The 17210-nt window shown below is 34.9% G+C and overlaps 2 protein-coding genes across 6 annotated transcripts in view; one reads left to right on the top strand and one right to left on the bottom strand.

The window, feature by feature from the left end:
• Positions 1-15232, bottom strand: part of LOC127424888 (oxidoreductase NAD-binding domain-containing protein 1-like) — a 28241-nt gene extending 13009 nt beyond the window's left edge. Inside the window, exons 1-4 of one of the 4 annotated variants that reach the window (XM_051670414.1) lie at positions 15211-15232; positions 3815-3953; positions 3554-3617; positions 196-302 (exon numbers count right to left, since the gene is read on the bottom strand). In XM_051670414.1, coding sequence (XP_051526374.1) covers positions 196-302; positions 3554-3617; positions 3815-3953; positions 15211-15214 — 314 coding nt within the window. In that variant the 5' untranslated portion in view covers positions 15215-15232. The other 3 variants (XM_051670415.1, XM_051670416.1, XM_051670417.1) reach the window with 3 other exon arrangements.
• On the top strand, positions 7228-16745 carry LOC127424886 (protein QNR-71-like). 2 transcript variants are annotated; one of them, XM_051670412.1, is made up of 12 exons: positions 7228-7441; positions 8714-8845; positions 8939-9082; positions 11084-11257; positions 11388-11549; positions 11662-11982; positions 13525-13584; positions 13818-14063; positions 14239-14344; positions 15261-15484; positions 15772-15865; positions 15989-16745. In XM_051670412.1, the coding sequence occupies exons 1-12, from the start codon at positions 7372-7374 to the stop codon at positions 16131-16133; spliced, it is 1878 nt and encodes a 625-aa protein (XP_051526372.1). In that variant the 5' UTR covers positions 7228-7371; the 3' UTR covers positions 16134-16745. The 2 variants fall into 2 exon arrangements, with proteins under 2 accessions (XP_051526372.1, XP_051526371.1); XM_051670411.1 differs by having other exon boundaries at positions 7231-7441; positions 8939-9100.
• Positions 16746-17210: the final 465 nt, after the last annotated feature.

Below are 17210 nucleotides of genomic sequence, written 5' to 3'. Positions count from 1 at the left end.
ATGACTTTTTTTCTTCTTCCTTGGAACACAAAAGGAGATGTCAGGCAGAATGTCAGGCAGAATGCTAGCCGCAGTCACATTCACTTTCATTGTATGGAAAAAGATGCAATGAAACTCAGTGAATGATGAATGAATCCTTATTTTTGGGCAAACTATCCCTTTAACAATGCATATTTCACTAGGTACAGTTCTTACCACTGTCCGGCATGGAAGCTGAAGTCAGGATGTGGCACCTCCAGTCTCAGTCTCTTTACTGTTTCAGATTCATTCATAATGCCACAAACTCGTGCAGAGAAAAGTTCCTGGGCACACACAATAATATAGAGCATCAACAATTGCCCACTTGGAGCATAAACAGTAAAATGTGCAAAAACATGCTGTCTCTCTGATTATTATTATAATTTTTTTTAATGTATATATACATAAAGTGTATGAGGTGGAGTAATGATGTATGCCTTAAAGGCGTACAAATGGGTTGCCATCACACAGTTTATTGATTCATTGACTGTTAAACAGTTAAACCCTTTTCAAATCTGCATACTTTGCTAATGAAATGTTAATAAATGATCTTAAATCAGAATTATCCTGAGCATTTTTTTTAAATAATGGGCTATAGTCAGGAATATCTGTGGAAAAAAGTGAGTAAGGTACAACAGGGCTAAAAGCCTCCCAAGCTAAAAGGCACTTCTGAATTTATTTTCTCCCAAATCACTAAATAGCAACAAAAACCACCACAGTACTTTCCTTAACACCTATTTGTAACTATACACTGTAGGGTTGCGCGGTATACCGGACTAACGTAATATCGTGATACCAAAAAACTTAAAACGGTACGATATCATCTTGTTGTTCATTTCGGTACCATATTAAAGTATTCTACCATTAACAAAATGTAATGTAAGAGTTTTGAGATGAAATCAAAGACAATTTGAAAATAATAATTTAAAAAAGTCTCGATATGGCTAAGTGTGATCATTACACAGCAGAAGGATGTCATTTAATGAAATAATATAGTCACATGCTCACCACAGAACGAATGAGAGGCTCTGTCATCTCCTTCACACACACACACACAAGCAGGCGTGCACACAAACGCAACACACACTACTAATGCTTTATTTTCATGCAGTGTGTCCAATAGTATCCATCTTCAGAGCCGCAGAGCAGTGTGTTTAGTGTATAATCGGCTGTGAACTCAAATGACGTTTTCACCATTACAGATTGGAGATTTCATCTTGTGAGTCAAGGGAAGCTTGATATAACGAACCCTTCAAAAACAGGAAGAACTTCAAATGTCTTTCAAAATAAAAGTCCCGCTGATATAAGAGCTCTATTCAACCGGATGCGTGAAATTGAAGACATTACGACAGAAAAATATTACTGTATAAAAGTGTAATATTCAAAGTAGTCGCAATAATACTCATAATAACAATAATAATAAATTGTTATATTATTATCTGTAAGCAATATCACAAAAGCAAGTGTACTGAATATCAGCATGTTGTTATTCAGCCATGGCAGCCTTTTGCCTCAGGTAATCAGATTGTTTTCATTTAATATTGTCATTGTAAAATGTCAAAAACTATTTGTTGCCTTAGTATCAAGTTAATATCGATACCGAGGTACCAGGACTGGTATCGTACCGAAGCCAAAGCTGTGGTATCGGAGCAACCCCAATACACTGCTAAATATGTCTGATGCATAAGATCATTGCGTGCAATGTCTAAAGTTTGATTTTGAGGTAATTTGATCTAACATTTAATCATTTTGAAAATGCTACAAATTTATGTAGCTAAAAAGAATCCCTGAAATTATCACATTTATTTTTTGACAAAATATTTCTTAATCAGTTTCAAATGAGCACATATGTGGATGTGTTTGCACACACAAAGTCCTTGGACATGTGCACAAACACATGCACAAACACACGCACACAATATGCGTTGAGTACCCTTTTGCGCATTGTCTTTCCATGTACACTCTTTGAGGAATATTTCAAGATCTACTTATATGTTGTTTTTGGGCTTGTATAAATTGGGATAGTCTGTTGTTAGTTATGTTAATTAATATGTCATTTTCTATGTTTATATGTATGTTTTAGGAAGTACTATGGAAAAACATGACAAAAAGACACTCCTGTTTTTTATATTTATGTGTGTCGGTGGGAATTTTACACACTAAAACTCACTGCAGTTTGGCCTCTGAGTGAAACAAAATTGCTAACTGCATTTTACTAATTGAGACCTTTCCAATGATATATAACACATAGCTATCTCATTTTGCTTATGGTTTTACCAACTCTGAATATAATTGTTGTGATAAATTTGCAAATTATGAGAATAAAACAGTTCTAATTTGTCAACAAATTAAAAAGCATTATTTAAGAATTGGTAGGATTTTCTATATGCATTGTAAAATCCAGATTCTAAGCTTTAAAATGTCAAATATTTTATATCAAGCAAGTGGTTATTTATTACATAATTATTATTATTATTTTTTTCTGCAGGGAGTACCCCCCACTAGCCTGATATAAACTCAATTCAATTAATCCTATCAATAAAAATATGAGAATTAAAATATGTTTTGTTTTTTTTAAATGGCTGAAAACTGTCATAATTATTAAAAAAGAAGTTGACAAAAAGATCTAATGCAAAATCTTGGGCTTATATACGCAATATGAGAGATTTATAAACAATCTTAGTGGGCCGGTCATTTTTGACCGGGAACACAAAAGGTGTTAGCACAAACGAACACAACACAACAGTTAAGTGGGGCAAATAGATCTGTTATGAAAAATGTTCAAAAGTGGGCTCACATTGACTGATTCAGTCACAATGGATACTGATTTGTTTACAGATGTTATGCAATGCCAAATGTGATTGAAATAAACAGAAAATGGTTAACCTTTTTTCTGAAGTGGTTATTTTGAATAAGCATTGTCTTAATTTATATATATTTTTTTAAATTAAACAAAAAGCATCTTAATGTCTCAAAAGTATTTGCCTAAGTTGACAAATCTTGCCCTCTAACTATTGTCTCAATATTTACATATCACTATAACCCTCACTATATTTTTTTTTAATTTTTTTTTAAAGAATTTTAATCAAAACAATCTTATTTATTTTCACACAAAGTATGCTGCTCCGTCTATATTCATTAAAAAAAATATATACATATATTTTCGATCTTGATACACTTTGTGGCCAGAAAAAAACACATTTTCCTTCAGGTGTGCCTTAAGCCCCGTTGCACCCTACTAAACTGTGATACAATAAGAATAGGCAGTAATTTTAACATAAAAATGCAACAATATTATTAAAACAAAACAATAAATCAAAATGATTCAAGCTTGATTTAGTCTCTCCTCTAAATCAATTGATACATAACCTGACCTACAGCACAGAGCAAGTGTCTGAACTTTCACCCACTTGGCTTCAACGTTTGTTAACAATTCATAAGAGGACCCTACTCACCCACTGAGGTAGTGTGTGGTCAAGAGTTCAAAGTTGTTGTCAAAAATGTATGAAGAAAATTAAATAATATGAAGACTCACCATTTGCCTGTAAACACTAGCGGTTCTCTTCAGATGGTCAGTCTGTCTCCTGGATGACATTTTCCTGAAACAAAAATTAATTATTATTAGGCGCAGCTAAAGACGAACTAAACACTGACTGTAAACTAGCTAAACAGCATGTTTGTCACAGTCACGTTCCGTGTCAACAGCAGAATTTTTGGTCACCACTACCGTACGTTTTGAGACAAGCCACTATGTCCAAAGTCCCCAGAAAGAACTCGAGATTCCAGAGGGACTCACCGTGTGACCGTGTCTTTACATGAACACAATACAGTGGGCCTGAACAGTCCTGATCCACCGGTGAAACTTCTGGTCACTGTTTTTACAAAACACGGGATACTCATGATCGGATATGACGGTCTGATCACTCTATCAAAACCTGCTTATATAATCAGACAGAGAAAAGGTTAGGATGTTTGGCTTTAATGCAACCGTAGCTTACAAAGCCTAGAAATGCACGGCATTACAATAATATTGGAGTTTAAGCTGAATATAAACTGACATTCACACACATGGCAGACCAGCACTGAGCTATTTAACTCTATTACTAGCTAAATACTCAATGTTAATGCTCTAAATGCCTTTCAATTCGCTATAAGCAATAGTAACAATAAAGCAGACCAAGCATGACACCTTATATCATCGCCTGATTGTCATTGTGTAAGTAAAAATCATTAACCTCTGCCTCTACGCCGGTGACGTTTCTTCTTCGTTTGAGTTGTGTGGTTGGTAAACAGTCTTTATCGCCACCCAGCGAAGATGAACAGTAGTACACGAGGAGCTTCCTGCTATTTTGAGCACCACTAGAACAATTTGATAATTGTTTAAAAGGAATATTCCGTGTTCAATACAAGTTAAGCTCAACTGACAACATTTGTGGCATAATATTTATTACCACAAAAAATATTTGGCTTGTTCCTACTTTTCTTTAAAAAAAAAAAAAAAAAAAAAAAAAAAAAAGCAAAAATCAAGAGGCACTTACAATGGAAGTTAATGGGGCTAATTTTTAGAGAGCTTAAAAGGCAGAAATGTGAAGCTTATAATTTAATAAAATAACCTATATTAGTTTTTCTGTTAAAACTCATGTATTATTTGAGCTGTAAAGTTGTTTAAATCTTAATTTTTACAGTAATTTTAGGGTGTGTTGACATTACATCATGGCAGTGAAGTTGTAAAATTGGATATAACTTTACACAGAAAAGGTTGGTAAGTGATTTTATCACACTAAAATCATGTTAACATGCAGTGTTTACGTCTTGTGGCTATACTTCTGAACTAGTGAGTATTTTAACATTTATGGATTGGCCCATTTACTTCCATTGTAAGGGCCCCACTATAACCTAGAGTTTTTATTTTTTTTATTTTTTTATTTTTTTTAAAGAAAGTCAAAAAAATACGTTTTGTGGTAATCAGTATTGTCACAAATGCTGTCAATTGATCTTAACTTGTATTGAACCCAGAATATACCTTTTAGGTTTTTATAGATATAGCGATCGTTCAGTTTGTGTTATCAGATTTCCTATAAATATATTATACTGAAATCTGTCTGAGGAATACATTCACGACAATCATTTTGAAAAGGACCAAACTGCTAACAAACAATTTACAGTACTTAGGCTCAGCAAGTGCATCTATTGGCAGTGCTGGGTACATTACTTCTCAGTTTTAATCTGGTACCGATTACAAATTACATGGCTAAAATTGTAGTCAGTAACAATCTCTTGGATTACACTTTTAAAGTAATCGAATCTGATTGCTTTGGGATTACTTACCTAATTCACGTTTATTTGCTTTCACAGTCATTTGAGTAGGATAAGCTTGAACCATTTTAACAATGTTGGTAAATGCATTAAAGAAAACTTACCTAATGGATCAAAATATGAACATTGTATTGATGAACATGATTTGTGTATTTACTCGCTATTTGTCTGTTCTGAGTTAAATAAAAAAAGGCACTTACAATGTTCATACTCTGGCAATTTTGGCATTACAAATGCCATCCATGTGTGGGAACAGATCAGACCAGTTATATTTGTGAATCGGCATCACACACACACACACACACACACAAAATAGCCCTGGGTAAAAATATGTGTTATGGTACTATATCAAATTCAATCAAAATGTACAAATATTCTGGCTACAACATCCAAATTTTGTATGTGAAATAAGGCTCAATAAATTAAAATATTATAAACATTTATGTTATCTAATCCTAGCATTGCTCAGTTTAATTCAAACAGGTTACATAACACTACAATCACGTTTTCATTACTGGACCTGAATAATTATTGGTGCCAGGACCCCTGCTGGCCAAAAGACAAATCGCTGAAAAGAGGACCAAAATTAAAAGTAGCCTACAGAGACTATTACAGGCAGACTCTGTTATCCTACTGTGTAAAGAAATCAACACATAGGCTACTTTTCAGCCGTTATTTTCGTTATTATAAAATGTTTATTGTGTTTTCCCAGTGTCAATAAATAGGACAGGAGTTGTCACTGAATGTTTATATATTAAAAAAAAAAAAAAAAAAAAAAAAAAGATGGGAGGAACGAACGAACTGACGAAATTAAATCAGCTCGTGGGAGACGCATCAAAGCATGTGATGACTTGCCAGTTTCCAGCACGATAATACTGTGATGAATAATGGCATCAATATTACAATTATTATTCTTATTAATTGTTTTGAACGTCGTTGATCCTTAATGCAAACTCTTTTTAATGCTAGGGTATTTCCTGAATTTTAACTGACATTTTCGAGTCTAGCCCACTTTAGAAAAAAAATCGAGGAGAGTTTGCGCTTTTTTCCACACATCGTTCGTCCATTTGACCTCCAGCCTGTTTCCCAATGACTCTGTCTCCTGATATCGCGCGGATGAGTATAGGTCGAACATCTTGTGACATTTTCAATTTTCAGTTATTATTATTTTATTTTTATTTTTTTGTATGTAACTTTGGGCAAATGTTTGCGAAGTCTTTCGCCTTGTTGCGTTTGCGTCCAGACATAATTGTGATTCATTACGCAAATGAAAATTCGTTTAAATGTGCGTGTTTAGATAAACAGGAAGTAGCATATTGTTACATGAAGTTATGCCATTTTCAGTGGCATTCTGTGACACAAAACTATATTTTAAAACATCGTTCACAGATTCGTTCTCCTCAACCAAAACATCTGACATAGATTCATATTATTCACATTTTGATAGAAGTTATCAAGTTCATAGGCTACAATGGGTAGATCAGATTGATTGCTAAAGTAGCCTAAATGTTTGGTTATTCAAAACAAGCAAAAAGGTCACTGTTATAGGCTATCGCTAACAACGAATCTGAAAACCCCACAAAGTTAAACATTTGTTTAGCTATTTTACTTCGTACCACATACTTTCGTTTGAGATTTAGAGCTCTATATCGTAAGGCTATCCACAGAAATTAACTTTTCTCCAAAATGATCTCATAGGGATATTAAATGGACAACAAAGTAACCCTATGTCTTGGAGAAGATATCAATATTGGATATAAATCCTACAACTTAAGAGGGAAGTAACAAAATGTTTCGAAATATGTTTTGTGAGGGAAAGCAACAGGAAAGTGTGTCCACATGAGACACGCGAGCCCTTATCGCTCTCCGCGCGCGCCTCATAGAATTAAGAATCAGATGCTTCTCGTTACAGAAACATCACATGATTGTTCTATTCAATTAGAGCTCGAGCGAGTGAGTGTTGAGTGAGCAGAACACAGCTGAACAGGTCTGCGGACAGCTGGGAACGTTATTTTTGTATTCTCTCCCGAAGTCAACATGGTGCATTTGGACATTTTATTTGTGCTGGCCTGGGCATTACTCGTTCCTATAACGAGCAGCAAAAAAAGTAAGTACGGACCTGAGAACGAAATGATGAGCTGAAAATAAATAGACTAGTTTTTTTAGTTTTTTAGTTTTATGCAATTGTTCAGAATCATTTAAGACCTTACATAATCATTCTAATAGTTTTTTAGACCTATATAACATATACATTTCATATATCTAGATCAAGATTTTAAGTTGTTGCACGGTTGATTCATTAATCAAAATGACAACAGGATCTTATATACAAATCTGTAAAATTAGAAACAATTTTATAGTGTGTAATATTAAGACTCTCGGTGCATTTCTAAATTCCCATCACGTCTGCAGTCTAATAAAACAAATAATAACAATGTTTAAATTAACCTAATGTAAATAGCCTAACGTTTAAGAATAGTGAGGGGGGGGAATGCATGTTTAAAAACGTAGAAAACGTAAATAAAGTTTGAAAATAACTTGTCTCAAATTGTGTTGGAACACTTGGGTTCCTGGTCTCATGAAACTAATTACATGCGTTCCACGTGTGCCAGTGTAGCCAATTTAGTCTTGTGAAAATGCTTTCACTTAGCAATATTTCGTTTAAGAACATCACCAGCTTGTTAGGCTATGTACTTTACTCTTTTCAATATTTGTATTATTATTATTATTATTATCGAGCTCGTAAGAAGCGTCCATCATTACAAGGCAGATAGATAGCCTACTGCAAAATAAATAAATAAAATAAAAATGTTGTGATGAAACTAAACGCATACTTTCTGGATCTGACCAAATAGATTTCAAATGATGAATTAATTGAAATTATTTTTCATCCCAATTTTACAGGCTACACAGTGTATTTAGTGACGAAAAGTGACTGAGTAATCGAAATGTCAGGTGTCAGTTTTACGGGCTGTTCACACCGAACGCGTATCATGTTTGCGTCAACTTTTAAAAACGCGTCTCGAGACGCCTGCGTCTAGGTTCTTCTCTTTTTAGACCCCTTACACTGCTATAAAAACGTTTTCAAGTTTTATAACGACTTGATATGCCTTACTTCAAATGTATTATATCTCACGCAAACTTTGACCATTTTAGCAGTCGCTTCTTCGCGCATGGCACACAGGTACTTTGACGTTCCCACTTAAAAAGCGAATTTTTGAAAGTCCGACATTATAGGCTATCGAATGGATGCATTTGGTGAGATTTGGTGCATTTTTGGTGCAACTAATGAGAGTTTAAAAATTGTAAGTGAATAAAGAGAGAAGAAAGATTCGCTGTCCTTAACTTGAAGCTTCTGTTTGTGCTTTCACGCATGCAGCTTATGGTGACATGTTTCCTCACAAACACAAGTTCCCATTTCCATTTCCAATCCCTGGGTGGCACCCGGACACTAACCCTTGGAACGAAAATCTATATCCTCCATTCAAACAAGAGCTGACGCACAGACATGGTAAGAGTCTTGTAAAATGTTAGTAGCTATGTTATAACATCAACCTTATTTTGGCCACAACAAATGCACTTTACTCTCTTGAACACCTCACAGATAAACCTCCGAGGGTGCGCCTCACGAGCGACAGTCCTGCAATGAACGGCTCGTGCATCTCATTCACTGCAGCACTGGAGTTCCCGCCATGCCAGAAATTGGACGCCAATGGCAACCTGTTGTATGACGAGCACTGTGACGACGGTATGGTGGAGGCCTCAGGTGCTTCTCGCATACTCCTACTATGATCTTTCAAAAATGTAAAATAACAAGGAGAAGAACGTTTGGATTTAATGAAATAGTTGCATGATTTGTTTGTAGGCTCTGGACCAACAAGTTGAAAATTAATGAAATATAATTTGGTTCTGTCAGTGTCAACTTACATTTCCCAATTTTTAACATGGCCCTTAAAAAATATTTGGACACATACGTGGCACTTGAATGAATTTCACGAAATTCACATGTGCCTGATACATTGCATTAACTTTGTGTCCAAATAGTTTGTTTTCCTTTTGAACAGTAGGGTACAAGGGGAAAAATTCACTTTTTATTAAATTTTTTCTCCCAAAACACTAAACAGCAACAAAAACTATCACAGTACTTTCCTAAACACCTGTTTGTCACCATACACTGCAGAATATTTCTGATCCGAGATGAGTTTGATTGAGGTAATTTTATCTAATATGTAATCATTTTTAAAATAATACACATTTATGTATCTAATGAGAATCTCTGAAATTATCACATGTATTTTTAGACAAAATACTTCATCAGTTTCAGGTGACTAAATAAAATAAATAATAACTGTCCAATAAGTTATAGGATAGTTAGTAATGGGGGTAAAAACCCCCCTATTGCAGGGGTTAAAGGCCCACATAAAACACATTGTTTTTCTAAAGTGGGACGAATAGATTTATGAAAAATGTTCAAAGTGGGCTCACATTGACTGATCCAATCACACTAGATATTAATTTGTTTATAGAATACTTGAGATGTTATGAAATGCCAAATGTGATTGAAATGAATAGAAAATGGTTAACCCTTTTCAGAAGTGGTTATTTCGAATAAGCATTATCTTAATTTGTTACTTAAAAAGCATCTTGCTGTCTCAAAGTTGATCGGTTTTGCCCTATAACTATTGTCCCTATTTACACGATAACTACCCCAAATGTGTGGGCCTTTTACCCCAAGTGTAGGTTAAAAGACTTCCTCGCCACCTTTTATAAAAAAAATAAAATAAAATAAAAAAAAACCTTTAATCAAAGCAACCTTTCGTTATTATTTATTTTCACACAAATAATATTGCTACATCAATATTCAATAAAAATATCTATTTTTTTTTTAATCGTGATACACTTTGTGTCCAGAAAAAAAAAAGCAAATTGTTCTTAAGGTATGCCTTGTACCCTATACTGTAAATCTATTATTTTATAATTTAACACCTAACAATTTACCATACCAACACTTACAATGGAAGTGAACGGGGGCCAATCCGTAAACGTTAAAATACTACGTCAAACGAATAGCCACAAAACATACACAATATGTGTGCTAACATGATTTTAGTGTGATAAATTTGCTTACTAAACTTTTCTGTGTAAAGTTATATCCAATTTTGCAACTCCGTTGCCACAACAACAGTGGTGCAAACCCTAAAACGGCTGTAAAAATGACGATTTAAACAACTTTACAGCTCTAAGAATTCTTAGTTTTAACAGAAGAATTAATACAAGAGCCTTTATAAAATTATAAGCTTCACATTTCTGCCTTTAAACCCTTTAAAAATTGGCCCCATTCACTTCCATTGTTAGTGCCTCACTGTAACCTCGATTTTTGCCTTTTTTTTAAAGGAGGAACGAGTCTAAATTATGTTTTATGCTAATTAATATTATGCCACAAATGCTGTAGATTGAGCTTAACTTGTATTGAACCCGAAATATTCCTTTAAACAGCTTAGTACCTTTTTGGGGGCAACGGTAATTCAAAGTCAGAATATTCTGCTTTTCTCACTAATTTCTAATACATACCTTCATTTTAAGTGCATAAATTTGAGGTGCTTCAATTTAGTTCTACTACATCAGATCATTGTATTAAAAATGACCTGTATTTCTATGAAGTAAAAAAAAAAGCATCTGGCACTGGTATAATGTGAACTCCCAAAGTTTTTTTTTTTTTTTCTGAGTGTAACCCTTTTCCTTTTGTCAGCCAATGGACAGGTGCGTTCAGAGTATGTGCTTAACTGGACATCTTGGTTGGATGACTATGGCTTTGGCAAGTGTACAAATCTGAAAACGTGCAATGTTTTCCCTGATGAAAAGCCTTTTCCCCAGACCAGTGACTGGAAACGTAGAGGTTATGTCTATGTGTGGCACACCATGGGTAAGAACATATTACATTCACTTTCCCTATGTTAATCAACGAGTCACTGATTTGACCACCAAATGATTTCAATATTTTAAGTTCACTTCATAATATAACCACACTAATCATCCTGTGCTTTTATTTATAGGCCAGTATTTTGAGACATGTGATGGCTCCTCGTCCCATCTCACTCTGAACACCACCAACATGACGTTTGGAGCTGGCGTGATGGAGGTGATGGTGTATCGTAAACGCGAGCGCAGAAAGTATAGCCCAATTTCTGCAGACAGTACTGTGTTCTTCATTACAGGTCTGATCATTATTTTCTCTTACATAGTCAAAAAGTGAGAGACCCTTTTTATTTACAGGATCATAACTGCACCACTGTTCATGATTCATTGTTTCTTTTCTTTTTGTTACAGATAAGATTCCGCTCTCTGTGAATATTTCCCAGAAGGAAGCAGCCAACATAACTGACAAAAATGTCTTTGTCAGAGGGTCTGATGTAATATTCAAAGTACATATCCACGACCCCAGTAACTACCTAAAGACAGCCGATGCGGTAGACTTTATTTGGGACTTTCGGGATGGCAACCACTTGGTCACCCACAGCAATGTGGCTACCCATGCATACAACATGCTTGGAAAAGTTTCTGTCAAGCTCTTGGTAGAGGCAGCGTTCCGCATTCCCTGCCCACCACCAACTCCTACACCAAAGTACTTTACACAGGTTCATACCACAGGTGAACTCAAACACATATTTACACTTAACAGACACATTATAATAATGATCCATTGAAATGCTACATCTGGAGTTGTTCTAGTCAGTCTCTAGTCTAGCTCCAGTATCTTACAAAAGCAAAGCAAACTTAAGATCACGACTGCTGCCATGTTAACTCTTTCAGACCCTAATTATGTTCCAGGGACACAAATATGACCATGCTTTGTTTCTTCTCTTAAGGCAGCCATAAACTATAATCAATAAAATATTTTAGTTTTTCTAAATTATGACATGGTTTATTGCATGCTTTTTTCAAAGGAAAAATTGAGCATGTTTACATGCACAATCTTACACCAATTATGCTTGAGATAGTTCACCCAAACTGAAAATTCTCATCATTTACTCACCTCATGTCATTCCAGATGTGTATGACTGACTTTCTTCTGCTGAACACAAATGAAGATTATTTGAAGAATATCTCGGCTCTGTAGTTTCATACAATAAGTGAATTGTGACCAGACCTTTCAAGCTCCAAAAAGCAGATAAAGGCCACATAAAAGTAATCCATAAGACTCCAGTGGTTTAATACAGTATGTCTTCTGAAGCGATATGATAATTGTGCGTGAGAAACAGATCAATATTTAAGTCTTATTTTTTTTTTTATATATATAAATCTCCACTTTCACTTTCAAAATGTGAAATAATGTAAAAGTGAAAGTGGAGATTTATGTAAAAAAATAACTTAAATATTGATCAGTTTCTGACCCACACCTTTCATATTGCTTCTGAAGACACATTAAACCATCTTTTGGATAACTTTTATGCTGTCTTTGTGATTTATGGAAGTTTAAAGTACTGATCACCATACACTTGCCTTGTGAGAACCTACAGAGCTGAGATATTCTTATAAAAAATCTTTGTGTTCAGCAGAAGAAAGAAAGTCATATCTATGATGGCGTGAGGGTGAGTAAATGAGAGAATTTTCATTTTTGGGTGAACTATCCCTTTTTAATAAGTATACGGTCATGTAAACGCCTTAAATGGGTTTCCTTTTTTGAGGTGAGATTTTAAACAGCATAAAAGCAAATCCATCGACACATAGATTTTGACCCCTTACCCCGATTTCACACTGCATGTAAACACATTTACCAGCATTCTACCACCTTATCTAGTGTGTGCTAATTTACGTTTTGATGTCAAAAGCAGAAAATAATCTGATGTCAAGTCTCATGTAAACACACTCAATTAGTTTTTTTAATAAGCCTATTCTTTGGTAGCTATCTTATCTGCATATTGTTGTGTACTGTATGTAAACACTCAATGTGTGATAATGAAACTCATAGTTTGACTTAGCAGCATCTAATCTAATACTACTTTGTTATTTGGGTGGGGGGAAAAAAATACAAAAACCTTATATATTAAAAAAAAAAAAAAAAAAAAAACAACAAGAGAAAAGTGATGTCCATTTGAATGAACGAAGGTTCTGAAATTGTTAAAGGCCATGCAATATACAGTCATTTACCCAGAACATATGATTGAATACTTTCATGCTTTTCATCAACAGCAATACCTACAATACCACCTGTCACCCAGGTTATTACTAGCAAAATGGAGTCCACCAAGGGTGAGACAACACTGTGTACAGTCCCATCATTTCAGGAACAATAAACTTTCAGTCTGACAGTACTTTCACCACAAATTGTAAAAAGCTATTAGATCATACGGATTAGTGTTTTGTGTTTGAAATATCAGTAAATGCCTAAAAAAAAATACAGTAAAATGTCAGTGGTTCCAGATTAAGAAAATCTGTACAAAAGAAAATGTTTTTTCTGACAAACATTTTAACCCCTACTCCAGCTAAGATCGTCACCAATCCTTCGCTAACTACCACCCCCCGTGATCCCACAAGTGCCGTCCCAACAACAGAACCATTCCAAACAGACGCAGAGGTGACCTCTAGCATTACAGTAACTCCCATACCTGAGACCAGCTCAGCCTTTGACCAGCCCACCTCACCACCCATGATCAAACACAGACACTTCAAGGAGTCAGACTGTTTCCGCTACATGTATGGCTCCTTTAAAGACGAGATCATCATCGTTGGTAAGGAAATGTTTTAAGACTCAGTAAAAGGTGTTAATTAAAAACTACTGTTACATAACATTCCAATTACAATTGACAAAAGTTGTTTTCCTTTTGTTCAGTCTTTCTACTATACAAAACGTTTGATCAAATTAGTAAAAGAAAATATATATATATTTTGTGTGTATTTCTGCAGAACCTCCTCCAACTCTGTACAATCCGCCACCCAATCAGATTTTAAAGGTGTCAGCAGCTAAAGTGACCAACACATCTGTGAACTTTGTTGTGACATGCTTGGGCAGGTAAACAGGCTACTTGCACACAAACATATACATTTTACAAAATGCAAAGACAGAATGCGGTAGAGTGAATTGTATATGTAGAAAGTAGTTGAGATACAGACATATACTGTATGTGTGTGAAACAACTCTGTAACTGCTGCCGAGTGTTGATTGGATGTTTACATTAACAGAATACTGTACTGATACTAAGCAGTTTTGCTTCATTAAAGGAAATTTGTAAACTATAATGGAAATATTGGAACACTGAAAAAAGATATTATATAACTGATATTTTGTGGTGAAATACAGGAGAAAAGATTAATTAGTTCTACACTGAATACGTTAGTTTAAACATGAGCTTGAAAATATAATTTTATATGTAATATATGTCAAGTAACATATACATTATATCATTTTTGTAAGTTACTGTTTTAACTAATGTTTGTTTACTCATTCACTTTAATCAATATTATGTCACGCAGTTAAGTAGATTTTACTTGACTTTAAATCATTAAGTTTTACTTAGAAAAACTGTCATACAAGTAATTTTTTAGTTAGTTAAAATACACACACACACACACACACACACACACACACACACACACACACACACACACACACACACACACACACACACACACACACAAAAAAACAGAATAATAGAAGAAACAAAACCTTAGGAAATAACAGAATGAAAATTTTAACTAAGCACATGCAAGTGACAAAACTATACTAACTACTACAAAACTACCACTAAAAGATTATTCTGATTTGAAGTGAACATTTTAATCCCCTTAAGCCAAAACATCATTTCACAGAATGTCAGTCATACGGCATGTCAAAAACAATCAATCATATTTACAGCACAGCTGACCTCTGTATCGTACCCATGCATGATAGACATGTGTAACTTGAGCATCATCCCTCTCTTCCTCAGTGTTCCCTCAATGGCCTGTACTATAGTGTCCGACTCCACCTGTCGGGAGATCCAGAACATAATCTGTGAGGATGTGGCCCCTATAGGCAAAGGTTGCAAGATTGGTTTGAAACGCAGATTCCAAACGCCAGGCACCTACTGCATCAACATCACACTGGGAGTGCCCGGCGGCTTGGCTCTTGCCACAACCACATCTGTAACAATTGGCAACAGCGCAAACAAGAGTAAGTCCAATTAATTTGTTCAATCTGTATCCAGTTTTGCTGGTAGTAGTATATTCTAATTCAAAGAAAATACTTTAGTCAAAGCCCAGAACAATAGGGATAATATTGGAAATTACGGTTTAAGAATAATAATACAAGACAAGTGAGGCACCCTGTCATAACACATGGAAGATGCAGGCTCGATTGTGCCCTAATTTTGTCTCTTCTCCTGTTTTATCTGTAAAACATGCCAAAAAGCATAAGCCATAATATGCTCACATTTAAATCTGTACTTCTTTCTCTGTCAGACACCCCTAAATCCTCCCATATTACCAAGGTTGTTTTATCCTCCAGTGCTGTGCTTATTTCCATCTTTGCTTTCATTGCCTGCATGGTGTACAAGTGAGTACCACAAGCCAAATTGGTATTTTAAAAACAGTTTGCATTGCAAAACATTATACAATGTGTTTGAAACATTTTCTTTTACCTTTGTCTCTTTAATTCCTCTTTTCTTTTGTCTTCCAGGAGACATAAGGTGTATCGTCCAGTGAGACGCTTTATGCTTGATGTTGAGAGAAATCCTGGGGTTGGAAGTTTAAGCAAACTAAGAGCAGCACTGTTCCCAGCCAATGAGGAGAGAAGCCGTTTATTGACAGAGAGGCCATTATAGACTAATCTGAGGTGTTGTAGCAACCAGTCTATACAGTTGCTATTTCTGTGATGCATCAGCTAAGCTGGTCTATTTATGAGAAAGACTTGAGAAAACAGTGATCTCATGAAGGTAAAACTTTTTTAAATGAGATTACACTAGCATATTCTCTTATCAGTTTAGCTAAAATAACAGTTTCAAAGTTAGAGCATTTTAGTTACTGTCATTTGATTTGATGTGACACTTAATGTGGGAGACAGGACAAAGAAAATTAATCATGGGAACTGTCACATTAGGTAATGCTCCGAGAATTTCCCCTCTAGAAAAAGTTAAGTTTGAGGACTGAATGGGTGCACTTTTTGTGGATAAGGACCAGTTTCTTTCAGTTGATGGTAATCCAGGGCTTTTTTTTTTCGTTGTAAGAAATCACTTTACTAGCATGATTTTCAAAAATGTACTAGGCTGGGAAATGTATATTATTGCCAAGTTGCATATAGCTATGCATGGGTATTGATAATTATTAACAGTTTTGACAGCACTTGATTAATTTTTTTTTAGCCAATATATATTCTAATAAAATGTAACTTCAGTGAGTGCAGGACATAATCATTTTAATAAACTTCTAAACAACAATCTGTTATTGGTTTACTTCTACAGCAATATCTGCCATTTGGATCAATGATTTTCCAAAATTAGGAACACAAGGTTAAAGGGATAGTTCACCCAAAAATGAAAATTCTCATTTACTCACCCTCATGCCATCCCAGATGAGTGACTTTATTTCTTCTACAGAACACACACAAAGATTTTAAGAATATTTCAGCTCTGTAAGTGCATACAATGCAAGTGAATGGGGTTTAACATTTTGAAGCTCCAAAAAGCACATAAACACAGCATAAAAGTAATCCATAAGACTCCGGTGTTTTAATCCATGTGTTCAGAAGTGATCCAATTAGTTTTGGGTGACAACATACCAAAATATAACTATCACTACACATCTTGCCATTGCCGTCTCTAGGCACGATCATGATTTCGAGCTCGATTATACTTCCTAGTGCTTTGTGCAGAGCATGCTATAGGAAGCGTAATGGAGTCTGA

This window comes from Myxocyprinus asiaticus, chromosome 34 (genome assembly GCF_019703515.2).
Source record: "Myxocyprinus asiaticus isolate MX2 ecotype Aquarium Trade chromosome 34, UBuf_Myxa_2, whole genome shotgun sequence".
NCBI lineage: Eukaryota > Metazoa > Chordata > Actinopteri > Cypriniformes > Catostomidae > Myxocyprinus > Myxocyprinus asiaticus.
Note: the sequence above shows the minus strand (reverse complement) of the source record. Positions and strands in the feature narration are given on the sequence as shown.

Bases quoted from the DNA above. Each gene is read 5' to 3' on its own strand.
- LOC127424886 (XM_051670411.1), top strand. From the start codon at position 7,372: ATGGTGCATTTGGACATTTTATTTGTGCTGGCCTGGGCATTACTCGTT. The intron at 9,101-11,083 runs GTGCTTCTCGCA...TCCTTTTGTCAG, and splicing joins CGGTATGGTGGAGGCCTCAG to CCAATGGACAGGTGCGTTCA. The intron at 11,550-11,661 runs GTCTGATCATTA...TTTTTGTTACAG, and splicing joins TACTGTGTTCTTCATTACAG to ATAAGATTCCGCTCTCTGTG.